We start from the raw sequence: 26588 nt of genomic DNA, 5'->3' as shown, positions 1-26588 counted from the left end.
GTTTGAAACGAACCTGAAACCATACATTTTTTTCAAATTAGTTCAGTTATTATTAATCTCATAAAGCGGGTTACATTACCGAACATTTGATTTGTCCAAGTTCAGTGAATAATGATTCATTTTATCCGTGAATAAATTCTATACAAAAGTGTTTACCAAATGCAACCGGCATTGATGTTAACAATAAGAATTATTCGACTGAAAAAATGTAGTAAACTAAACAATCAGATTTCATGTTAAGGAATAACCATACAATGTAGTATTGACAACTATAATCGCAATAAGTAATTGCTCATTCTCTCGTAATTCTAACAATGTTTAAATTGTTGTTTCAACAATACCCATTTTATTAGAATTTTCTATCAACTGCAACGAAAACTGTCTTTCGGAAATTTTTTTCAACGCTTTGACTCGCATGGCCAAAACCTCGTGCTTCTTCTTTTCTTGTCGACAATAAAGAGGAGGCAATAAGCAAATACGAGGCTGTAAAAAATTAAATGTCGTAAAATTCGCCAGTAGGTTTGCGTCGAGTTCGATATTATTTTATTCTCTTCTGATTTTTATGCGACTTAAAAATGAAGGAATTATTTGCGAGGCTGATCCGGCGCAACGTATTTTAATCTAGTCACTTTTTCCCTCGGCAGAGGAGAATATTCAATTGAGTCGATCGAGAATTCATTAAGGTTCTGCAACTGAATGTTCACCAGGTATATTGATTCAACTAAACTTCATTCAAATCAAATAGTATCCAATTGAATATCAAGTAATTTAGGGATAAGTCGGTTTTAGTAAGATTTATTTCCGTCAATGTGCCGCCGATAAAACAGTTTCTGCATTTATATACAAGTATAAGAATGGAAAAAAGAATTTCAAACACAACCAAGACAAGTTCGAATAAGTGAAACTCGAATACTTTCGAAAATTCGAAAAAAATCCAACGCGTGGAGCAATCACAAAATCTGAATGAGACTGAAGTTAGTAACATTAACGCAACAAAACATTGGGGAGAAAAGTTACTATTTTGCAGCCTTACGGTGACTTTGAAGTGGTCAAGTTCTCAAAATATGAATACGTTTCGTCCTATTATGATTTATTGCATTCCTGGAACTTTGAATTAGCAATGTTTTCGAAACGTAAATCATTACAATAACGTTACTAACTGCAGCCTCGTGTTATAATGAGACTGAAGTTAGTAACATTAACGCAACGAAATATTGGAGGAAAAAATTGCTATTTTGCAAGTTTATAGTGACTTTGAAGTGGTTAAGTTTTCAAAATGTGAATACGTTTTGTCTTATTATGATTTATTGCGTTCTTGCAACTTTGAAATAACAATGTTTTCGAAACGTAAGTCATTACAATAATACAGCCTCACGTTATAATGAGACTGAAGTTAGTAACATTAACGCAACGAAATATTGGAGGAAAAAATTGCTATTTTGCAAGTTTATAGTTAATTTTATGGTTAAGTTTTCAAAATGTGAATGCGTTTCGTCTTGTTATGATTTATTGCATTCCTGCAATTTTGAAATAACAATTTTTTCGAAACGTAAATCATTACAATAACGTTACTAACTACAGCCTCATAAATCTGAAGGTATTGTCCTTTTTAAATAGCCGATTAAATATTTCTTTGCAGTTGAAGGAAATGGAACGATTGAAAGCTGGCAAAATATCATCGCGTTAAAACTGTTGAAAAAAAAAAATTTCGTTTTCACGTTAAAAGTCGTATAACGTCGAAATTCCGCTGCGAATTTCAACTAACCTCAATTCAATTGTATTGTACAAATTGAATTTTTGGACTTGGGATTCAAAGTATATGGCAGAGAAAAACTTTCATCTAGTTATTAATTAAACGACTAGGCTTACCTTGAATTTGATTCGTCTGAAATATCAGTATGATGAAAACAGGGAATAAGTGAAACCACATTTTTACACCTATAATCACTGCACTGCACTGGGATGACACTTTATCCAGTTTTACGTTAGACCTTATAAACGTCATGAGACCATAAACCGATTATTCAGGCAATAATCGTTGCACATTATTATAATTATTTAGTTATTTTGTTTTTTTTTTCCCCTATTTCAGTTACGACTATTTTATTATCGATATAACATTACTCTCGCAATGAAACGTTATACATAATGTACAATAATACACGTTACATATATCGTAATTATTATTCATTCGTATTAATTCCCGTGGTTAAATTATGTGTATAAATTATTCACGGCACCCTCATTGAGAGAAACAATTACAACACTATTTATTATACATTTACTCAATAATTACACGTCCCGTAAACATCGATCACACGTATAATTATTATTCAGGTTCGTTAAAAATTACTTTTGTAACGAATGTGATTAATTATTGTTACTTTTATAACCACGCGATTGTTACGTTTCACCGTCATATTGTACACGATATTACTCACGCTCACTTTTACAGGTACAACATGTGATTACAGTTAAAATCTCACTTAAGAAAAGGGAAATTTGATTCGTCGGTAATTTTGGGATACCTTCTTCTCTTTTTATTTTATCACCCTTATTTCCAGTTCGACATGTTTAATATTTACTTATACCTCGTATCCCTAGCACGTTTTAAAAGGATCTCCATTTCGTATATTCGCGACTTGATTTTCAACGTGCAAATACCAACGATCCGGAACTGACGCCTCATTTTACTCATTCTTCTGATATAACTTGTGGTTTGGGGGTAAAAAAACAAAAAAAACAAAAAACAATCGAACAAACTTCGTCGACAATTAATCAAAATGTTTAATTCAGGACGTCGATGAATCTTCTTATTTCATTAAGAATCCGGTTAAAAATATCAATTTATTCACACCGCAGTCAACGATTGAGTCTCCGTCGCATTTATTTCCATATTAATTTTCCTATTATAAATTACGATTTTTACATTAATAACCTGCACTTTATTTATCATAGATGAAATCCATGCGTACACGCCAAACTTATTACACAGACATATGTAGATATATATATATATATATATATATATATAATTCATACGATATCGCAAATACAATATAAGTATAAGTGCATAAACAAGTGTATATTTATATATATATATATATATATATACATGTATTTGAGAATGTAAAAGAGCGATATAAATGAAAAGAGAATAAGGCTGAGAGGGGGGAAAAAAATTAGGGATAACGAGTGATGAAATGAGGAGAAAAATAATAAAGAACAAAAAGAAAAATGTCAAATATGAAAATTTATGCGCGTAAAAACACGAGGCGTGAAATTTTTATCAGAATGCGAGCGATAACACCGTCGGGTCACTTGATTGTCGTGTAAGGACACATCGGCGCATCGTGGAGCGGCCCGAGACAGCGCGGCGCGAAATGATTCTGCGGATCGCGTTTTATCCCAGGGACGCCTGCGCGCCTCTGCAGGCGCCGAGCGCCGCGACGCGCGACGCGTCCCGACGTAACGCTGCAAGCCGGCCGTCGGTGCCCGATCAGACGCGACCCGACGCGACGTCGACGTCGACGACGATATCACGCTGGACGTCACGGACCGGCTACGACGGAGAGAAACAAGTGGTTAATTTTGCTGGCCTTGACAAAGCCAGGCTAAGAAGTGAAAATAATCGATGAGGGTGGGGGTGAAAACGTAGGAGGATGCAAAAAATCAAAGGGCCGCAAGATTGAATTTAGAAAAAAAGAGAGAAAAAAAAAAGAAAAAAAAAAATGGAAAACTTAATTGCATAGAATTTAAAAATGGTGAAAGTCGAGTCGAAGTGAAAGATCAGAAAGGTCGGAAACATAGAATGACAAACTGTAGGCACACTGAGAGAAATATTTAGTTTCGGTTACCGCTCGGTCCTTAACTATTTTCATTTTTTACCACAAAATATAGTTCTAGGTAGAAAATGAAGATTAGTTTTCTAGCCGTTACCGGAAACTCTAATATCCGTTACTATTCTTTCTCATTACGATCACTGTTGCTACATTCTCTTGCAAATGTTGCGAAAATTTAATGCTTGTGCGACAATAAATTGACGTTAAAGCCTTTTTTAACTGAAAAAGCATAGTAAACCTAAGAAACTGATTTTGCGTTGCAATAACCAAAAAAGGATTGACGATAGCGCAAAACGGTTACGTGTACCACGTTTTTCGCAATTCCAACAATATTCGAACGGTTTTTTCATGTTTTTCATCGAATAACTCGAAAACTACTGGAATGATCATGTTCATAATCCAATAAGTTCTCGGTTATGAAAAGTCCCGTCGATTGAGACAAAAATTATCCAAATCCGGTGATTCGTTCGTCAGATAAACCGTCGGACAAAAATTGATGATCCACACCCGAAAGTCCATTCGAAAATGGTTGGCGACGATCCTCTAGACTTCGAAACGTCGAGATCTAGTAAAAACTCAACTTTCCGTTTTCGTGATTACAATAACTTCCCTTTTGGTTTTTTTTTTTTTTTGCATCTTCTTAAAAAAAAAAATAATAAAAGGAGCAGGATGTTAAAAACTGCTAATGGAAGGATATCGAGAAGTAGAAGTGCAAAAAATTGAATTTTGAGTGAGCCGTAAATGCGATTCACGGATTTTCAAAATACAGAACAGATACATGTGGAAAAGTCAATGTTAGAAAGACAAAATCTGAAATCGTCAGAATGGATATAAGATCGATATAGCATAGTCCTGACGATTCTGTAATTTGGTTTTCTACACCGAGCAAAAAATATGGTGCATTCACGGTTATGCAGAGCCTTAACCTTAATTGACAGGTTGGACTTACCCAAAATATGATACCTTTTATCATTTTACTGGTCACAATGACATTTTTAACGGCTTATCTTGACCCCGTACGAAGGGTTGAGCACAATTTTACCACAATTGTCTCCCAGTATACATTTTGATCTTTCTAAGTTTTCACTTTTCCACGTCTTGATAATATTCTGCACAAAATGGCGTTGTAAAAATGTAAATACACCAACCTAGACGTGCCGGCATCTCAATCCGTTGACCCCTGGATTTTTCTGGCACTGCCACAGAATCGACGGATGATTGAAATGTAGGATGAGACATGAATTTTTTACTCCAAGTAATAGTTCATTGTGTTCAAGGTTCTCAGGAATGGGGATTCCCTTTTTATATCGGGTTGTAAACCAGGCACGTGGCTGAAAAATAAAGTACAGATTACAGCTAATTGAAAGTACAGAGAGGTGTTTAATACTGATCAGGTAGGATGAGTACTGATTTAAAAACAATAACAATAATAACAACTCAGGCCAGCGATCAGCTGTCACTTAAACTCAATAATAATAATATTTTAGAAATTAGGTTGAGCATGGTACTAAAAAATTCTCTACCAATTTCTCGCCAACATTTTACTGGTAGGCAGCCGTGCCAACCCTAAAGAAATTTCTTCAGATCTAAAGAAATTAGAGCCCGTTCAAAGAGAAATAGAAAAGTTGTTTTCGTGTTAAGAAATATTGTCGTTTAGGCGTGAATCTGAAGAAAAACTGAACATCTCTGACGAAATTTCAAGACTGATAGTGAAATCTCTAAATATGGTCTGTGAAATTGCAACAACAGAGATTCGTAAGAAAATATGCACCAATTAGATAGCGTCTGAAATTTTGGAACCCGCTTATTAGACAAATTGGCGGTTCTAAATATTATAAATAAAAACGTATTGTGTAACTAAAAGTTCGCAATTCGTTGTGCTTACAATTCAGATTGTAGGATATGTATTTCTAGGAAAATTAATGTCCATGTTACAGAGCGAAAAAATCAAATATGTCATGTATTCCTACATTTACTGAGTTTCAATACCGTCAAACATCACTCTTGAACGTGAGAAATATGAAGATTTATTGTGGTGCCATCTACGTGAGAAATCTGAAGAATTGTTTTGGCGCCATTCGTCTATTAGGTTGGCAACGCTGACTCGGTAGGCAAGTTAGGCGCGGAATATGTAGCGTATAAGTGTGAGAAACGTGTAAACGAGAAACGTACAAGTGAAATATTTTCACAGGGCTTATAGGCAAAAATAGCGGGGAGCAAGAAAATTGAAAAACTTGAAATAAACTAGAAAAACGTACAAGTGCGAAACGTATAACTGAAAGTCTCATTGTAGTTGCATTAAACGAAAGGTTTAAATTATTTTTCCTCTCTCCATGTCAGTAAATTTTAGACATAATGTGCAATACGTGTGAATTAGGAAGTTCAACAATTCCGTTTGATCAGATAGTAACCGAGTTTGAATAATTCAGTAAAAGCTATTTACAAAGCTGTTAAAGCTGTGATACGAGGGTAAGTGCGAGGCGCACAAGTACGCATACACCGCACTCCATTAGCAATATAAGCCATGGAATATGGAATTAGCTGCAATTATTACTAAGGCTACATCATCAATCGATAAATCGTTAATCTTCGATTAATCGATTTGTCGAGGATACGATTATCGGAAAAACGGATTAACCGATTACCTGAAACATAACAAGAAGTATACGAATAATCGATTAATCTCACAGCCTTGAAATTTATTACCGATTGTGAATTCAGGCGAAGGAGAAGCTGAACATTTTTAACAATTATTCAAAAATATCATTCGAAATCTTTATCCGATGTAACCCTGAAGAGATCCAATTATTTAGATAATTATGCAGTGTTTTGATGAGAAGTTGTCGATAATATTTCAGAATTTACCAGAAATATTCAGAGACATATTTCTAATCGGGATCGCTATAAATGTCAGTTTATTTTTACTACAAGTTTCAGAAAAGAATGTTGCTCATGTTCTTCAATGAAATTTTCTTCATCAACCTCCGAATCCAAAATTACAAACAGCAGTTAAATTTTTAAAAAGCTCAACCGAATCCACAAACACATTTCAGAGAAGAAGCTTTAACAAATATTTTACGTACTAATTTTTTCTCAGATTAGCTGTCATCGAAACGGAAGAAAAAGTAGAGAGAAATTGAAAAAAAAAAAAAAACAAGTAAAGCAAGTATCAACTCTTCAATTCCGCAATCCGGTATCAAGCTTATCATTTTCAAGGCGTTCAGTGATTTATCGAAATATTACCAAGTTAACTACTAAATTGTTTGATACACTTTAGCATTATTTATTGAAATAGTGCGACTTATTTACGATTAAACCAATCCGTGTAATCATCTGTTGAAACATTTTACAATTCGTTCGTCATTTTTTCGTTGCCTTATTCCCCTATTTTTCGTCAACGTCAACCTTGGGACATTTTTAGAATTGCTTTTCCAATTTTCACTTCCTTCCAAGAATATAGAAGGAAGATGCGGGGTCTAGCTTGTAAGTAGCCGATGGTATAAAAATCGTCGAGTGTTCGCCATTGTGGTGTGATTCGCCCGTGAAGCTCTGTATATAATATATGTGTGTACATATATACACACATATATATATGCCGCATGTGCCCATGTACATCCAGGACACGGAAAAGTTGGGCGAATGGTGAGAGGAAAATTATTTCTCGAATAAGAAATTCTGCAGATGCTGTATATAGGTATTATATGTATAAGGTACCTAGTAGGTACCTACCTATCCATATACCTATTCACGTTCGAAAGCCGATAAGAATAGTATTTTCAGAAGAGAGATTTCAAGATTGAAGAATGCGAATGACATCTTTTGATAAGCGGATGGAACTCTTATTCACCGTTTACGGATACACCGTATATGTATATTACATAGACATAAATATCACCGAGAGAAAAGGTCAGGTAGTATTCATTTTTTCAACAGTGTGAGATGGTATATTTTTTTCCTTACTATATTATTATATTTTTACTTCAAAACGAATATAGCTCGGTTAACAAAATTACGCAGGATTCGCAGGAGTAAATCTGATGGTAAAACAGCATTTATCCCTACCTTTTTCTACTTTTTATTCGTTGATCATTGAACTTTCTGAGTAAGTTTAAAAATCTGAAATTATGAGGGATTTAACAAAATTTCGAACCTTAGTTGGAATACATTCAGTCGTTTAGAGGGGTTGAGACTGAATTCACGACGGAGACTCGATAAAATTTATGATTAAAAAATTGAACAAGCTATCTTCAATATCGAAATTGTACTTCACGAACGTAAATACGTTTCGTCGTTTTTCAAACACTCAACTCCTGTAAAATTCGACGATACAGAATGACGCGAATTAAAAAGAAACAACTTACTAAACGTATCAAACACGTACATTGCAGTTTGTTGCTCCGTATGAATACCAATTTTTGTTGATTTACGCATTACGTGTTTTTTCAGGACTCAAGAAAAACAAAAATGCATGCAATGAAACTCTGCGTGGAAACAATATACGCAAAATAACACTCGAGCTTCGAATGACGAACCGAAGAGATCAATAATAAACAACTTTTGTTATTTCTTTCACTTTTCACCCAGAGCGTTTGCTCGTTATCTCATCGCGACAGCAATTGTACAACGATAAAATGGTCAAATTTTTCGTAGTTTGAAAAGCACATGAAGTGTGTTTTGAAACGAGACTGCAGACGCCTATAACAGTTATAATATGTGTTACACAAACTGGTAAGACATGAGACCGAAATTTCGTTTATAAAAGCCCAATTCATAAACGTTTTAGGTAGCTAGGAGCTCGAGTGTTTTACTTGGGAATTGCGTCCCATGAAAATGCATTAAAACAGCAATGGCCAACCGACGAAGCCCCTTCAGACACTCTTGAGAATTTGTATAACGCATTTCGTTATAAAATCGTTTCTATAATCCAAGCGAAAATAATTTTTTTTCAAAATTCTGCTGGAATAATAGTCACAGACAAAAAGGCATAGGCAAATATGTACATTTGGGGACAATGAATCTGAGACGGCTAATTTTTTACACTACACAGTTATGTTGGCAACACAGAGAAACCTACAACGTCATAGTGGGCCGATCGCGATACAAACTCAATCTCAATAGACATAACATAACCCATGACCGTCGAATCTAACTTCATAATACGTGTCAATCTAACAAGTCTTCATCCCCGCGGTATTCTAAGGTTAGATTCGACGGTCATAGGTCATGTTATGTTTGTTGAGATTAATTTTGTTTCGCGTTCGGCCGACTATGGCGCTGTAAGTTTCTCTGTATTGCCAACATAACTGTCTAGTGTAAAAAACTAGCCGTCTCAAATTCATTGTCCCCAAGTGTACAATTATGCTCGTGCATAAGTGGAATGAAAAAAAAAATAAAAATAGAGTTCCAAGTGTTTAATCTCATTAGTTAGAACAGTCTGCCTGTGCAAACCCTTAAGGCGAGCTCAAGTAAAACTTTGTCTTGCCTAATTGCAAGCCTGGTGCACGGACCTTTGATTAATCTCTGCGTCGTTCTTCGGTCTGCAAGATATTCCCACGTCTCGCTGCAACAATCGCTTATCGGGCTTTAACGAGGACGCGGGGAAAGGGAGAGAAGCTAAAGCTGCAAATTTGCGGCTCCTTGCGGTAATTGAACGGTGGGCTAGCTCACTGGCTGGATGTTACGGAAGGCGGCTTACGTGTACGCGGGCCGACAATGACGTAGATCGCAGAGCTCTGATGATGACTAGGCGGATATGATGTTTAGAGGCGATAGTGCGTAACCCCGTTATGCGACGAGGGATAAATTACCTAGGAACGAACTATATATACCTAGATATGATTCTATAGACAGGGCTTATACGTTAATGGAAGGATTCCGCGAATCTAGCCGCTTCAACGCCGGCAAATAGGCAACCGAAGCTAAGTATAGGGTATGAAAATACCGGGGCAATCTCGTGAAACTTGAAAATCAACTGCGCGTGCGCGAGTTTTAACGGCTGTTTGAGCAGGCTGGCCATCCCGAATTTCAGCTGTAACACTGTTTCTGGCGGCGATGTAGTTGATACGAATTTACGAGGTTAGAATCACAATTAAGTGAGGTAGTGACTCGCAAAGGTTTGGAAAGCATTTGTTATTGGGTCGGAAAGTTGATTCTTCAAAGAACGGTCGGAATTCAATGCTTATACTCTGAAAATTCAAACGTACACGTTTTGTGTACGTTGGCACCCTGCATCGCAGATAAGAATATCGCTGCGAGAAGATTTCGCCGACCAATGAGATTGAATTATTTGGCGCATGCGCAGTTGATTTTCAAGTTTCAAGAGATTGTCCCGGTATATCCCTATTTGACTGACGGAGTCTGCCAAAGCTTCAACTGCGGATGAAAGGTAACAAAAATAACGATAAGGGTGTACTCCGAAAGATTGATTACTCCGTGAATCGTATAAAGTCTCTTGAAATCTTTGAAATCTTCTGAAATACTTTGTAGTCTATAAAATCTTTTTATCACTTCTAAAATCCTTTATAATCCACTGAAATCATATGAAATCTTTTTGAAATCATTGAAATCTTTTGTAATATTTGAAATCTTCTGAAATCCTTAGAAATATATTGAAATCATTTACTATCTTTTGAAATCCTCTACAGATGAAATCAAACCTACTTTATTTTCTTATAAGTGTTGCGATCATTTGATGTTGCTGCTACCATAAAATCATGTTAAAATTTTATTCAACAAGCCAAACAAAATGAAATTTCTTTGAGTGTAACAGCCTATTGCATTGCCTCTGCTTTTGGTATCTGGGTACTTGTATCATATACTTGAGGTATGCGTTCGTCAAATTATGCGCCCAAGAGTGCCTAACAGGCGATGTAGACCAGACAAGACGAGCTCGTCTAGACGGTTTACGATTCTCTCTATTATGCACCCTGCGACGCCCCCCACGCACAAAATACCTTACAGAATATTTCCAATTTCGGCCCTGAGATAAAAACATTCACCTCGTTCATTCTACAAACAGCAGGATCAACAGGTTCAATCCATCGAACTTTATACAATTTCCAAATGCAATTGCTTTCTTAAACGTAGTCAGCGGCATAATATCAAATTTGGATAAGTAATTTAGAATTCAATCAATTCTGCATCAGAATTTCAATTACCTACCGTCTAGTCTACAGGATGCAGCATAATGCCGTATGATTGATAAAGTTCTGCTCGAAATTGACTGTAGTATTCTGGAAGAGAAACATCTAAGATGAAAATTCGAGCGGAAAAAATAATATTCCAATAATAATCGCACGCTTCTCTCATCCTCCCGTTTCCTTCACGCAATTTCCGTCTCTCTCTCTCTCTCTCTCTCTCTCTCTCTCTCTCTCTCTCTCTCTCTCTCTCTCTCTCTCTCTCTTTGCCGAAAGGAAGCCCCAAGTATTATCTGCTCAGTACATGCTTCGCATACTAAATAGTTTCATCTTGTTCTAAGTGCTTGTCGTACCAGCTCACCTATACTACAGTAATAATCAACTTTAGAACAATTACATTCTCAGCTGTTTACCCCCCCCCCCCCCTTTTTTTTTGCACTGCCATTTTTTTTTATTATAACGCAGTCAGACTAAACCCACTAAACAAATTTTACTTTATCCAAACTTTACTCAGGCTAGAATCACGACAAGTCCTGTTCCAAATAACTAGATACAATGTCCGTGTATCTACGCGTAATAGTTATAGTTCTAGTACTCTCATTTATTTTCATTTTTCCTCGTCTCCTTACAGCAAAAAAACCATGATCTTCGTCCCGTTGAATAAACTTAATTTACAGCTGTAAACGTTTTCATAATATAGGGCGAGTTATAAAGATGCATTCAACAAATTTTAGTCTACCCAGCTTGCAGCTCCGTCATCCTAAATTTGCTATAAGCCACACCGCGTCTTTTGAGAGAAATAAATTTTCTCCAAAAAAAATATCGAAATGGTTTGGATCGGCCGACGTAGCTGCTCATAAAACGGTCCAGTTTGCTTCCCAGGGGGATAAACTCGGTTTTATATTACGTTTGTAACATCGCTGGATACAGAATTACTGCCAGAGTTGAGCTTCGCGAAATTTTATCCTTCCGAATTGTGAAGCTGTCGGTATTAAATCAGATTCTCTTTGCTCACTGAAGCTATAACACGTCCCGACTATTATGCATGCTGTCCAGTGACCTGAACAATCTGAAAATTCCAGAGGATCATTCTTTCACACAAATGTCTGGGTGCTAGATATATTTGTTATAAACAGTATCTAAACAGTAGCTATTGAATTTTCTTAAATATTTAAATTTCACAATTTATAGCGATTTTCAAACAATACCAAAATGGATTCATATTCAATTTTTTACGCACTCACAAAACTAAGTAAGCTTTTTTTTACATTCTCGCGGATGAACTTCGAAATCGTCCAAAACTTATCTAAGAATTTCATGAGGTGTTCACAGTTCATGAAATACTTTAAATAAAGATCAGACTTTTCCGTCTTCTAGAACTAGCTTGAAGGGTTTAAACCATTAAAGCACAGAGTAGGTCATTCTGACTCATACTCTTCTCTTCTGTAACAGTAATTCTTCAAAAATTCCCTTTCATTCAGATTTTTAAGTCATATTTATAATTCTAAACTACGCTATCATATGTTAAGATAGTGAAAGTATGCCCCTGAAACTTTTCAGGTAGATCGCACTCGTATATTTGAAATGGTGCATAAAAAATTAGACAAAATCATTTTGACCCAGAGTGTTGTCCATGATCGAAGAAATAGGTACGTTCTCGATGAGTTAATTATTGCGGACTAACGCGACCATTTGCTTCTGGGCGATTTCTGTCTCATTATCGCGATTAGTGAACATTGGAATCTCACACAAGACCGGTAATACAGAGTTGCAATTCCAAGGGCCTACTCCCTTTCCATCACTAAATATTGCCCCACATTGCCCAGATCCTAGGTCTGGTCTCCACGGTATAAAATTCAGCGGTTGACCTAGAAAAATATACGGTTGAATATGCTGGACAATATAAGTAGCATCAGAAATTAGTTAGTTTTATCTAAACCTTACCAGTTTTAACACTGACCCATTCGACATTATCGAACAATCTATGAATACCCACGTGTGAACCAAGTCCTTTCATGCTGGCTACGTAGTCGTTCTTTTTGAAGGAGTCGATGACGGCCAAGTTCCCACCATCAGCGACACACAGTTTTCTTCCCGTGTTCCACGTGACTTGATTTTTGTGGAGCTTGTAGGCTACTCCGACATCTGGAAACGCGGTATAACCCGCTGGTAGAACAGTGGGTTGATTCGGCGCTGACGTGTAATCTTGAATGAAACAAAAAGTTTTTGCCAATCAATCACTTACGCAGAGGATAGTATTACTCTTTTTAATTTTTCACACTCCTCCTACCAAAACTATTATTCCCGTAGCTCAAATTACCATTACTATACAGCTGGCAAGCGAGCTGAAGAGGCAGAGCGACTAGCAGACCGGACATTTTTTTAACGTATTACTTACACCAGATTAATTTACTCTGGCAGCTTGCCTCGTAATTTTGAACTGCAATCGTGGAATAACATTATATCTGTTTACTTTAAAATAATCTTTGGCCTTATCACCAGTGATAAATTTATTTTGCTCGACCTGACCTGCGTGGGGAATTACCACTGATTAGTTTCAATACTTGATACTATACCGGGTGTCCCATTTTAATCTTACATCTAAATTATCTCGAAAAATATTGCTCTGATCAAATTTTGTTTGAAATAAAAGTTTTAGAGTTCAAAGAGGGACGTTCAAAAGAAATTTTGTTGAAGGTCCCAAATTTACAATAGCGACGCTACGATGGCTGACATGGTTTTTTTTAAGGGAAACCTAACTTTTTTTTATGACAAAACAATGCATTGCGTTGAAACTAACAACGTTTGTGAGAAACATTTTTCGATTCAGATTGTGGTTTTCATGTTGGAACTCCATTTTTGACTATTTAGCGCTGTCCGGAAGGTACCATACAAAACCCAAACAAACCCAAACAAACCTAAACAAAAGTGTGCATGCATCTGTGTGTGCGTGTCTGAGGTTGCACGATTGTGGGCAGGTGTGGTGCTCTCCGCTTACGTCAATGCTCTGACACAACACAACACTAACTGGTTTCATTGGCTTATTCCGTTAGAACTGACCAATCAAATGGCTCAGTGTTGAATTGGTTGCGTTCGAAAATTGACGTCAAAGAAAAGCGGTCAATATGAGATGAGATGGGAGAACTCACAGAAATAGAATAAATCCGTCAACTTTTTTTCCCTTCCGCATTTATGGAAAAAATTTGAAATGCAAAACAGATGGCAGATATGGTTCTTCCTCTACGTTTGTGACAATCCGCGTTCGCATACGACGTCCATTGTGAACTGTTGTAAACTAGGCTTTATATAGATGCAATCACGGAGTTGCCAATTGGTGGTTTCCGTTCTATTCTTGATCATTATTAGCTCGGACAAACAAATGTGTGGCATTGTCTATACAAGGGAGAGCATTTGAACAGTTAATGAAAAGGTCAAAAACTCTTGCAATTATGAATTCCTAAAGTGATTCTTGCATTTTCCTGCGGCGATTTTTCTCGATGAAATAATTTTCAAGTGATTTTAAAAATCGCGAATCCCGGTGGTTCATGGCGGCCATTTTCAATGTCCATTGACCACGGCGGCCTCTTTTTCCGGTTCCACTTCACGTAGGACGCACGGAACAATGAAGGCTAAGGGAGAAGTGAGTAAATTTTCACAATTTTTGTTAGAATCATGCAAAAATAGACCTGCAACTAAGCCTGTAGAACATTACTTCACCAATATGTCGAATTGCGACTGTATCTATCCAACACGAGTCGAATTACCAACGAATATACAGATTTTTGACCGCGACGGCATGGCAACCGACACATGTGGGTTATCGTAGTCTTTTCTTACAACCAACTTTATGACACCGATTGATTCGAAGTGTTACTCGGCTTATTTTGTCCCATTTTAACTTATTACTTCATCACATTTTTAGCTACTCTCAAGACTTTCTTCAGTCTGCGATTCTATTTTAGGTTATATTACATCAGTAATTTGAGAGTAACGCACTCATTGTCACAGCCTCATCATTCCGCTCCATTATGTTATCAATTAATATAAGCTCGTTTCTATTCACAGTTGAAGGAATTCGAGGTGATCGGGCGTAAGCTCCCCACAGAGAAGGAAAAGGTAACCCCATTGTACAAAATGAGGATATTTGCTCCTGACGCTATCGTGGCCAAGTCTCGATTTTGGTATTTCCTCCGTCAGTTAAGGAAATTCAAGAAAACGACGGGAGAAATTGTTAACCTCAAACAGGTAAAGTAAAAATTTTGTTTTGGAATAAAGATGCAGTCGTTACAATTCTGATAAAACAGATTGTCATTGATTTTGTATTCTTTGGAATTGGAAATCTGCTAGGTTATATCGCACCCTTGTGTTCACTTGATTACGTCAGATTACAAAGTTTATAAAGTGAAGATATTTGTACATTCCGAGTACAATTTTGATTTATGTATTTACTTCAGCTGTCACCAATATTTACAGTAAATAAAAAGTTTTCGGTTGATAAATCTGTGGATATTCGCAAGTTGAAACAGCTGTATTTAGGTTCAATTCCAAAACTGCCTCTATAAGTTGACATTTTTCATGTAAAAAACGTAAAAAGTTTCAGGAAATTATAAATTCTAAACTGAGTTACTTTCTAAATAACGTTTTCTTGACTGTGTGATTAATATTAAAAATTAGGTGTACTCCTTACTATATATCCTGATAAGATATGATTGCCGAAATTCACAGTGCATTTTAGATATTGATTTAATTTATCAATTTTTAGATCCCAGAGAAAACTCCGATAAAAATAAAGAACTTTGGTATTTGGTTGAGGTACGACTCCCGTTCCGGAACTCACAACATGTACAGGGAATACCGTGACTTGTCAGTAAGCGGAGCTGTTACACAGTGCTACCGTGACATGGGGGCTCGTCATCGCGCCAGAGCTCATTCCATTCAGATAATCAAAGTCGAGGTTGTAAAGGCTGGAAACTGCCGCAGACCTCAAGTCAAGCAGTTCCATGATTCCAAAATCAGGTTCCCGCTGCCAAAGCGTATTCAACACCGCAATCGTATGCCTCTATTCAGCGTACGCAAACCACGCACCTATTTCCTTTAAGCAATTTGTATTTCTTCGGTGTATTCATTTGAGAAATATAATCACTTATAAGGGAAATAAACATTTTTAAACTATCCTATTCATAGCCTCGTTTTCTATGCAAACTTACTAATAATTATATTAGTTCATCTGAAATTATTCTTTCCGTCTCGATTAATATATAGATTACAGAGCTGAATGTGTGTTGACCATTTTTTTGAGTACTTTTTATCTGTGAGAGGTTTTTGGTACCCAAGAAACTGGATTAGACTGCAAGACATTTTTTTAAATCACTGCAATTCATCATTTGGAACTTGGGCAACGTAATTACCGAATGATCATTAGCGTTTCCAATCCAGTTCTCACTTCACTTTAATTAGAAACAATTTTCAACGGCTCAATATGATCGGGGATGATAAATAGCTGTTTAAAACATAAATATCAAATTATTCAAGCTAGAATAAGATTTTGAAAGAAATGTAGAAAAGTCGTCAGAGAAAGAATTCCGCAGTACCTTGTTTGGGGACAGAGAACAGAAAACTAAGGTAGGTAGTGATAGGTGGTAGTCGACTGCACGACTGATTACATGAAACATGTGAAGTGAAACTCATTAATTTTCGTAGATATTGTACTGGATCTATATTTCGTAATCAGTTCAAAACGCTACAAATTATAATCTTAAAATAATACGCTTTTTATATAACAGCTCTTGTATCTTCGGCCTGATTCTGACATTCGCGAAAATATTTTCAATTTAAATCTGCCTTTTGATCGGTCTAGATGGCGCTTAGCGCCGTTTTCACGAGTGAAAAATAAGTCCTTGAATCACTGATATTACACAGATCAGTGGTCTGAATCAAGGGCCTGATCTACATGAATACACCGATTGTCATTGGTTGCAGGGTTGCCCAAGATCGACCAATCGATGAACTCCAGTGATGAGCTCTTAGACCGTGTTCGTAAATTGACTGCCAGTAATAAAAATTCCCTAAGACAGAGACAGAGCTGTTCGTGAACTCGGCAGCCCAAAAGAGATGAAAGATTGCTGACAGTACTGTCAGTCAATTTTCGAACACGGCCTTAATGTGATTGCTCAAAAAGTTTATGAGCAACCGGTCAGGTTTATATTGGATATTCTTTTCTTTCAATAACGAAAAACGAGAAGATTTAAAAATCAAGCATAGTCATGATACTTTAACCAACTTGAAGACAATAACACAGGAATTAAAGGCATAAATATAATCGGCCGAGGTAGAATTCCGCGTCAAACAATTGATTACTCATACGGTTGTATTAGGTCATGGAAATTGACGTTGCGACATGTGCACATGTGAATCATAAACGGTAAACATTCTTCTATTCTGTCAGGGACTTACATCATTCACGATCAATACTCCGACGGTACCGTCGACGATTCTTTTATAACTAACGAGATAGATTGTAGGTTAATTTATTTATATTCAATGTCCTACCACCCATAAATCTCGGTTTTTTACTCGGTGCTGTGTTTTCTCGTGTCTATTGAAACTCAAGCTCCAAATAAATTTCCTTGCCAATGAACATATTCTCTTATATTATATACAATATAGTTTCGTGCTTTCTCAGTACAAATAAACACCTTTGGCAAGTACATACACAAAAATGGGTCAGCTTCAAAGCATGATGTATGAAACACGAGTCAAGTTTGATGAGAACAGCGACAATGGTTTGGTATTAACGGACAGATACTTACCTGAAGAGTTATTGAGTGAGATATTGTTTCACGTCGATCATAAGACACTGTTGAATTGTCAACTGGTTTGCAAGCGGTGGCAATTGGTTTTGCAAAATTATGTATGGAGGAAGAAAGCGGAAGCTGTAATCGGACAACATCTCGACATCAATGAAGAAACATCTTGGTTGCTTTACTACAATATCTGCTCTAAAAAATTCTTGGAGAAAAACTTAATCAAGAATCATTCGGGAAAAAATGGGCCAAGAAAGCATTGGAAGGTAATAACTGAAAATGGGGATAATTGGGGAGTAGAATGTCCTCCCATCGGTGCCCCTCCGCTGCCCATTTCTGAGCCAATTTTTGAGGGGAAGCAACATTGCTTTGTTACATCCTACTATAATTGTAGCAAGCAACAAACCATAGATTTGATTGCCGAGGGAGTGCCACCACAACTACTAGAAATATTTCAACCGCCAATTGTGGTGAGTTCTGAGATTCCTTTTATCTACAATCCGCTCTCATAATAGTGCCGGCGATGGGGAAGTAGGGCAGTATTTTTCTTGAAACTCAGGTACCCCCACCAGTGACGCGTGTTCACGCCGTCGGAATTCTCGTCACGCTCTCGTTATAGTGCCGCCGCACCGGGTAAACTGTGACTACTCGTGTATATTTATATTCATTTTCCTTATCATATAAAAATGGATGAGTTCGATTTTCTAAATGCAATGTCTTTTTCTAAATTTTGTTATTTTAAGAAAACTTTTCACACGTATTCCCATTTATTCCATAAAATGTGTTAAAAATACACATCGATATAGTAAAATCATCAAATGTATATAATCTCTATTTCTTTGAATAAAATCAATTATTATTTTAATGATTATAATCGAAATTTATGACATTTTTTTATAATGATCTTATTACTATATTATGCATTTTGTGAGGAAATGAGATTATTAAAAAAATAATGACTATAATTTGAATATAAAGCAGAGAATTATACGCTATTTCATTAAGCCAGCGTTTGGCACTATTGAGAGAGACGAATATGAAACCCGAAGTGAACCCGTGGTGGGAGTTACGTTCGAGCAAGAATAAGAGGAAGCGGCACTATTAGGAGTGGCACTATTACGGGAACGGACTGTATTTTCAAAATTCTCGTTTCTCCTGATGTTTCTTGATATCGTTTCTTGAAATTAGGTCAGCGAGTGGTACTGCTCCAGAGAAGATTGCCCAGCTGCATATGAATTTTCGGCTACATTGATCGATGATTCTGGGAACATTATGGATACTACTGAATTCCGCGATACCCTTGAAAATGAGAGGCAAAACACATGGTTTTACGTAAGGATTTGCATATCATGTTCCACAGATTTTTTTTGTAAAGGGTCTAAATTGGAGCAAGTTTGACGTAAATTTTTTTTGTTAGAATACATAGGTTGTGACTTTACTATGCACTTGAAATTTCGATTAATCAAGCTTGATCGGAAACTCCAATAACAAGGTCTTGATGACTAAATGAAACTTCATAGGCTATCCGAAAATATAAAATGGTAAAATCAAGGATGCTTATTACAATGAGTAATATTTTTTTATTATCAGAACTCAGGATGTGTAAAAGCATGAGGTTGCAATCAAGCATGATGAGTTGAAACTTCTAATTCGTGAATAATTTTGGAGGATTATCACCTGAACGTCAAAGTAGCATCTAGATATTTACATTCATAATACAAAAAATGCTCGTCATATTAAATTTTGTGGTGACTGTGTAAATCTAATGCAAAGTCGAGGAATTATTTAGATGATCAATTTACCTTCCGTATATATCCTAACTCCACGATAGACAATCTACTGAATCTTTAAAAATTGTCTTAACTACTCAGGAAGTCTCTTGTCATTTACTTATTGAAAAATGTACTAATTTGTTGATATGTTCGTATTCCTTAGATCGAACACGAATTCACCAATTATGGGCCTGGATTGAGGAAGGTGATCTTTCAGCATGCTGGTATAGACAGGAGGTTTTGGTCAGGACATTATGGCAGTAAAATGGCTGGTGCATGCGTTAAAGTAAACCTTCCGAAACACAAGTCTATGAAAATTAGAGAAACAGGAGACAGTCAAAATGGCTAGCGCTTGTGTTGAAGTCAACGTTCCGAAACACAAGTCTATAAAGATTAGAGAAAGAGGAGATCCTTTGTCATACTTAAAATAACGGTAGCTAGCCAGTGTTACAAGAAACAGGCTTTGCATGTATTTTTCTACAAACACATAACTATTACTTCAAACCCAAGTAAAAATTAAAGTAAACTTTTGATCATCTGGAAAGATATTGTCCAGATGCTGTTTATCACCGGTGTGCCATTTTTGGCTAGTCATATAAAGTGTTTCAATTGTTTTTGGTACTAGAAATATATTCAATTATTGATCCAATCGGACCAATGTCTTTGCAGTATATATTCAATTGTTTGAAAATTAAATTATATACCACTCAAAGCTTACCAAACACTGGCCATAAACAGTAGCTCTGCGCTCGTAAAATTATCTTTCAAGTGATTCTACTTTAATATGAATTTAATTTAAGGTAATCTTAGATTATCAAATTATTGAACCAGCATTCTGTGTTTACATAATCGTTTACGTTTTAAGCCATCGGAATTTTTATTACTTTTAATCAGTAACTCAAATTTCACAGCGTGACTAAAGACTGCAAAACAAAATTGATTGTCACTGGATTGACTAAAAAATTATGGATTCATATGGCTAGAGGGGCAATTGCTCGATCGTGTTCATAACTTTAATGTGTAAATATACAAATAATAATTATGCCTAGATCTGTACAGTATTTACGAAAATGATATTTAATTACGTCTGCTAATGAGAATGGTGAATGGCACGAATTGGAATACAATCGTTTCCTGCGTCCAACTCTCCAATTTCTTACCTCAAGTTTTTAAATTGTTAGTGAGAAAATAAAAAACTTATAGATCTGTTCACATAAAAGAATTGTTTCCCACGTGAATCAGTGAAACACAAATTATTCTGAATACCAAAATTTGTGAAATTTCATCAAGCACGAGATCTTTTCAGTTTTCGCAATATTGTTTTCATAATAAGTTTATTCTACTACAAATTAAGGAATAGTTGGTCATGCGTGAACAAGGTTTCCGTGTTCCTCGTTTCACGTTTCATAGACCTTCCTCGACAGAATAAGGAGCCTTATTGGCCTTCTTTCAAGGCAGGTCTCGAGCTTCCTTGAGGAAACCTTCGGCACTGCGATTGGCTGTTTCGTTTCATGTAGTCAACGCCTGCGCTTGCGCCTTGGCGTCTATGCACTTATGATCCGTATGACGCAGATCACAGACAGTCTACAGGTTAACTTCTTTGAGATTATACACTCTCATCAACCGACGCAACTTGACAATGAGAGCTAAGCAGTTCAAGTTAGATTTAAATATAGCCGAGTGGCGCTTCGATCAGCAATTTCACCACCATAAGCAATCACATATCCCTAAATATGTCTTCCTTCTGGAAGGGAGAGCCAAGTTGTGACTACGAAACGAGGACGCCTCTGAGATTCAAGGAAGCCTTCATCAAGGCGTCCTTTATCCTTGAGATAAGGAAGGACATGAATACGGGTATAAGACCGTGATCCAGAGTCTCCACTTTATCACTAGATAGCATTATAATGAGCGCTTTCCTCCTACATCAATTTCCAGATAGAAGACGACATTTATAGATTTCATTGGCCTATTCCGTTAGATTCGACTAATGAAATCACAAGCATGTGATCACAAGTTCCGATCTGTGTCATAAAATGCATAAAATTTATGTAAAGTGCAAGCGCCCTATATATACCGCTGTCGTGAAGACTAGATTTTACTTAATTAGTCAATCTAAATCTATCCTTCTATTATTACATACACACAACTGTGGTTTTATTTCGGTGTAAACGTTAACGAAAGACCTATTTTAGGTCAGGCCATCAGGGACTGATGCTGACTTATTTTTCACTCGTGAAAAGATTTTCCAGTTAAAGCTGCCATTTCCAATTGTCTAGGTGGCGCTTATCACCGCTTTCATGAGTGAAAAATAAGTATCAGGGCTGAATTGTTCCGGGTGTAAACCATAGAGATGTAAACTAGCAACGCAGTGGATGACAGTTCGCGTAGTTCATGGGAGATCGAGGCTGTTGTTGCCAGTTGTTGCTCAGAGCAGGTCAGGCAGGTTCGGAGAGCTCTTGATGTTCAGGGACGCGAAATCGAGGTAAGTCCTTAATTTAATTCTGACACGTTACACCTTGGCAACAAAGGTGACACAACTCAAAAATTATCGTTTGTCAGTTAATGCCACATTTCGATTGCCAAGATTCGAATTATGAACATTCAAATCATACTTTTCGAATATATAACCATGCGAATTAAGTGACATTTGTGTAGTTGCTAAACTTACCATCAAAGAGCAGAAGTGTCGCAATCGCAGCGCGTCGGTTTTGAACCGCATTTGTCGTAAACAGTGTCCCTTCAGAGTTCGATTTGAACTTTGATTCGCATCATGTTTTTGGATGTGAATGAAGTTTTTGAAGGTTTTAATTAGTTTCCTTCAAAGATCAATGGATTACCCCTATAAACTTTTAAATATTTGATTTTTCTTCTCTTACTCGTTCTGAAAAGTAACTGTTCTTTCAATTGTGTCATCTTTGTCACCAAGTTTTGACATGTATATTTTTTTCTTATCGATCCCACGCGTTTCTTGCCCCTAAAGTTGTTTTAAAAGCTGCAATGGGACTCATAAGTACATGAATCTTTTAATTTTTTAATAAGGAAACGAATGATGAAAAGCAAATTTAATTTCATCCAAGTTTAGTTGTAGTATTAGCGTAAGTATCAACGCGATAATGTCAATTTCTAGCCATGTTCTAGCTTAGGAGCGCAGTTTGAAAGTCAGCTGGGGTTGTAACGACCTCGTACATGTTTTCTAGGGTTAAATTGTTTGATTTTCACATCATGAAGTCGCGGCGAATCTAATTGAAATATGCCTCAAATTTAATCTAAATCATTTAGGTCGCTGTAAATATTTCTTACAATTTTAGACAGCCTAAAAACAGGTTGTGTCTGATAAGGGCATTGGTCAAGACTTTTTTTTCGCGTACCCAGAGTCCTTACAAAATACCCTTAACTGTGCTGGCCCTTTTATCAATATGCGTGTAAACAGAAATGGGCCAAACTGTTGTATTAGATATCAGTATATAGTGCTGTTGTGAAGACTAGATTCGATGTAATTAGTCGACCTAAATCCATCCTATATCATAAGTACATACATACAACTCTGACTCACTTTTAGTTATAAACATTAGTGGAAAATAAGATTTTCCCATTCGCCTACAAATTTAAGTATTTCAAATTAAAAATTTTATTAGCCAGATTTTGTGTATATACCTTTTAAAGCATTGTGCTGGATTAACGAAATACAATACTTCACTAAAATTGAAATTGTTAATGTTAACGTAATAAAAATTCAAATGAAAAATCTCTATTTTTCAATTTCAAAATAAGTTCAATGGAATTAAATATGCAAAGTATAAGTTTGTTGATGCTGTATTACGGTTGGCTGTATTGCAGATAATTTTTAAGTTGCGAAATAACAAGTTTTCCTTCAAACACATCATTCCAGTAACATTCAGGACTCTAATCTCGTGTAATCTGCAAACAAACGGTCATCTTTGAAACTCTCCTTGATTAACAAGCAAGTAAATGATGTTGACAATATTGGCAGAAAGTTGCAAAACATGTTTTTTACTTTTGCTGTTATTATACTGTTATTATATCAAGTAACACAAACTTTAATGGCAATAAAACTTTACAAAATCAAATCAACTGTTTATTAAACAATGAAAATCGTTTCATAAAATATCACTTGCTCAGGCACAAGGAGATTTGTGAAAATACTCTTTCTAAATCATATCTAGTGTTTTAATTATTCTACATTTTCTTACAAACAAAGTTTTATCCTCATATGGAATCACATTCTCTACATGAATGATTTTTTTTCAGCATAATGGAATGGACAAGTATCTCTGCATTGGAAGCACGAATCGAGTTTGACGAAAGCGCCAACAATGGATTGGTATTGACAAACAAATACTTGCCTGAGGAGTTACTGAGTGAGATCTTGTTCCGCGTTGATCTAAAGGCTATGTTGAACTGCCAGCTGGTATGCAAGCGTTGGTACTCAATACTGCATACTTACGTCTGGCGAAAGAAAGCAGAGGCTATTCTGGGACAGCGTTTGCACTTCAATGGAGAATTTTCTTGGTTGTTGTACTACGTAATATGCAATAACAATTCTATAGGGAAAAATTTACTGAAAAATCACTCTGGTAGAAGTGGAACGAACAAATTTTGGAGGATACTGAGTAATGGCGGACATCGGTGGAAAGTCGAATGCCCTCCAGCTGGTGCCCCAAAGCTACCAAGTTCAGAGCCAGTCTTTGAGAATGAACAGTTTTGTTTTGTTACTTCCTTCGAACACTGCAACAAAGAACAAACTGTTGATTTAGTTTCCGAGGGATTCCCACCCCGATTTTTGGACCAATTTCAGCCACCAATCATGGTAGGGTTTCCGAGATTTCTTTCCTCTCTTTCACTACCCTGCCATTAGGTTTGATTGTTTTTTCTAATCATTGCTTCTTTCAATTACATAGATAAGCGAGTGGTACAGTTCCAGATGGGATTGTCCAGCAGCATATAAATGTTCCGCTGTATTGAAAACCGAATGTGGTCTAGTCTTGAAAACTTTCCATTTCGAAAATATTCTTGACGGCGAAACGCAGAATACCTGGTTTCAAGTAAGTATGCGTCTTATATACTTCTGATATTTCTGTCCTTTAACCTGCCAATCAATGCGGCAATTATAAAATTATGGATATCAAAAACAATCGACTCTCATTTGCAACTCCCAATCTTACAATTTATGCACAAATTTTGATATATTTTCAGGGTTACAAACTTTCCACCGAAGTTACCCAAAATGATTTTGATAAATGTTTATGTGAGAAGTCAACAAAATTTGCTTAGAAAGAAAAGTCTCAATTTTCATTTCCTTTTATAGATTAATTACCTTAAACATTAAAATTCACTCAAGGTTTTCACTATGAAATTTTATAGATGCATGGTAGTTCTTTTAATCATAATAAAAAAAAAAAAACTATGAAAGTATGGTCTTTTATGAAGTGGGAGGAAATGACTGAAATATTTTATTTTATATTGAACCAAGGAATAATATTCTATAAGGGCTCAATCATGAGCTACAGGATCACCGTACCCTAGCAATAGTACGAAATATAGCTTCTGTAACTCCTGGCTAATGTATCGTTATTCAAATTTTAGAACGCCATGCCAACTTTTAGCATTTCTCATACGTATTTGCATTTTAATATAGTGGTTTTTCAACCACGATTCAACTTTGTTTACCTCAAAATGATAAAAAAAAACCGGCAGCTGCTAGGAAAGTCTACATTGTCTTGTCCTCGATTCAGATGAACCTGAACTTGCGAGTAGCTGTGGTAACTTTTACGATTCTGATGTACTATTTAGGTCCAACACGAATTCACTAACTATGGACCTGGAGTGAGAAAAGTGACCTTTACTCATGGAGGTATCGACCACAAATTTTGGGCTGGACATTACGGTAGCAAAATGGCTGGAGCATGCATCAAAGTAAATCTGCCGAAGCAGATGCCTACAGAGTCAGAAGAGGTAACTTATATGGTTGTAGATTGATAATAACAGAGTTGGTTACATCCAATCATACTACAGACTGTGTTAACATAATTAATTATATTACAGCTTTTACTTTATTATTGTTATTAATATTATTAGTATTATTATTATTATATAATTAATTGTGGGTACACATATATCAGGTAATTCTTTTTCAAGATGGTCAAAAGTTTCGGATATTAAGTACAGGTCAATTTCCTGTTCATTTGACTTCTTTTATACAAGCTCAACGATAGAAACTTTGAATTATTGTTATATGGTAAAAAACATATAACTGTAACAAAACAACATCAGGGAACATCAACAAACGGTTGATAATTGTACGCTTATGAAAATAGTCTAAATCCGATCTCAGCAAAAAATTATTGCGACATTTCGTTGAGCTAGGCTCAAAGAAATATTTTATGAAATAAACGTTTCTCTTTTCACATTAGATTATGGATCTCTTGTTTTTGTCGATATTTTTTTGATTATCTAGATGATAGTTACGATGATCTTATCTTTTATCGAGAAAGATACATGGGAAATTATGTTTCGTTTTATATAGATGATTTTATATGTACATGAATAATCTTATCTTGATCTAGGTAATAAGACTCATTATCTTGTACAATACTGCATATTATAGATACTTGTAATGATAATATATTTTATTACAATACACATCAAGTGGATACAGAATTTTACTTCATGTGAAATAAACCAAATTTGTAAAACTCGGGAAAATTTACTATTGTGTTGACGACCTTCCGGACACACTATATTTTAATATCACATGACTTATCAACATTTTACACACATTGAAGGATTTCGAAGGGCCTTAGAGTATATTGGATAAAATATATAGACTGACAGAAGTACTGTAGATTCAAAAGAATCAATAATTCTTTAGCATATAGTTTAATTTTCACTAATGACGAATATTCATCTGATTTCTATTTTAGAGTTTGTGGATAAAATTCTACAAGTATCTACTGTTAAATGAAGTTTCTAGAATAGCATTGTTTCAAACAAAAGTCCTCTAAATTTTTTATTGAC

At 35.9% G+C, this 26588-nt stretch overlaps 5 protein-coding genes across 12 annotated transcripts in view; 3 read left to right on the top strand and 2 right to left on the bottom strand.

The window, feature by feature from the left end:
- The window catches only part of LOC124308481 (zwei Ig domain protein zig-8), a 409568-nt gene extending 406184 nt beyond the window's left edge, over window positions 1-3384 (bottom strand). Inside the window, exons 1-2 of one of the 2 annotated variants that reach the window (XM_046771229.1) lie at window positions 3311-3384; window positions 1870-2906 (exon numbers count right to left, since the gene is read on the bottom strand). In XM_046771229.1, the coding sequence (XP_046627185.1) occupies window positions 1870-2005 (136 nt within the window). In that variant the 5' untranslated portion in view covers window positions 2006-2906; window positions 3311-3384. Of the gene's footprint in view, window positions 1-1869; window positions 3067-3310 lie in introns of those variants that run through there. The other variant, XM_046771230.1, reaches the window with a different exon arrangement.
- Window positions 3385-12453: 9069 nt separating this feature from the next.
- Window positions 12454-13457, bottom strand: LOC124308916 (uncharacterized). 2 transcript variants are annotated; one of them, XM_046772085.1, is made up of 3 exons: window positions 13299-13457; window positions 12923-13183; window positions 12454-12846 (listed from the first exon to the last, which is right to left on the bottom strand). In XM_046772085.1, exons 1-3 carry the CDS (start codon window positions 13354-13356, stop codon window positions 12644-12646), a joined length of 522 nt encoding a protein of 173 aa, XP_046628041.1. In that variant the 5' UTR covers window positions 13357-13457; the 3' UTR covers window positions 12454-12643. The 2 variants fall into 2 exon arrangements, with proteins under 2 accessions (XP_046628041.1, XP_046628040.1); XM_046772084.1 differs by having other exon boundaries at window positions 13269-13428.
- A 1015-nt stretch (window positions 13458-14472) lies between these two features.
- LOC124309211 (60S ribosomal protein L18a) lies at window positions 14473-16155 on the top strand. Its single transcript, XM_046772607.1, has 3 exons — window positions 14473-14618; window positions 15044-15223; window positions 15741-16155. Exons 1-3 carry the CDS (start codon window positions 14601-14603, stop codon window positions 16074-16076), a joined length of 534 nt encoding a protein of 177 aa, XP_046628563.1. The 5' UTR covers window positions 14473-14600; the 3' UTR covers window positions 16077-16155.
- A 161-nt stretch (window positions 16156-16316) lies between these two features.
- Window positions 16317-20765, top strand: LOC124309209 (F-box only protein 6-like). 5 transcript variants are annotated; one of them, XR_006909197.1, is made up of 4 exons: window positions 16850-18251; window positions 18970-19113; window positions 19717-19986; window positions 20465-20765. XR_006909197.1 is itself a non-coding variant. In XM_046772601.1 (4 exons), exons 2-4 carry the CDS (start codon window positions 17697-17699, stop codon window positions 19900-19902), a joined length of 885 nt encoding a protein of 294 aa, XP_046628557.1. In that variant the 5' UTR covers window positions 16850-17399; window positions 17661-17696; the 3' UTR covers window positions 19903-20765. The 5 variants fall into 5 exon arrangements, 4 of the variants coding, with proteins under 4 accessions (XP_046628560.1, XP_046628557.1, XP_046628558.1 ...); XM_046772601.1 differs by having other exon boundaries at window positions 16850-17399; window positions 17661-18251; window positions 19717-20765; XM_046772602.1 differs by having other exon boundaries at window positions 16850-17399; window positions 17645-18251; window positions 19717-20765.
- Window positions 20766-21902: 1137 nt separating this feature from the next.
- On the top strand, window positions 21903-26213 carry LOC124309208 (F-box only protein 6-like). Of its 2 annotated transcripts, none has more exons than XM_046772599.1 (4): window positions 21903-22035; window positions 23823-24381; window positions 24473-24616; window positions 25365-26213. In XM_046772599.1, exons 1-4 carry the CDS (start codon window positions 21926-21928, stop codon window positions 25548-25550), a joined length of 999 nt encoding a protein of 332 aa, XP_046628555.1. In that variant the 5' UTR covers window positions 21903-21925; the 3' UTR covers window positions 25551-26213. The 2 variants fall into 2 exon arrangements, with proteins under 2 accessions (XP_046628555.1, XP_046628556.1); XM_046772600.1 differs by lacking the exon at window positions 21903-22035 and adding an exon at window positions 22298-22648.
- Window positions 26214-26588: the final 375 nt, after the last annotated feature.

This window comes from Neodiprion virginianus, chromosome 7 (assembly GCF_021901495.1).
Source record: "Neodiprion virginianus isolate iyNeoVirg1 chromosome 7, iyNeoVirg1.1, whole genome shotgun sequence".
NCBI classification, from domain to species: Eukaryota; Metazoa; Arthropoda; class Insecta; order Hymenoptera; family Diprionidae; genus Neodiprion; species Neodiprion virginianus.
This window is presented reverse-complemented; position numbering and strand designations above follow the sequence as displayed.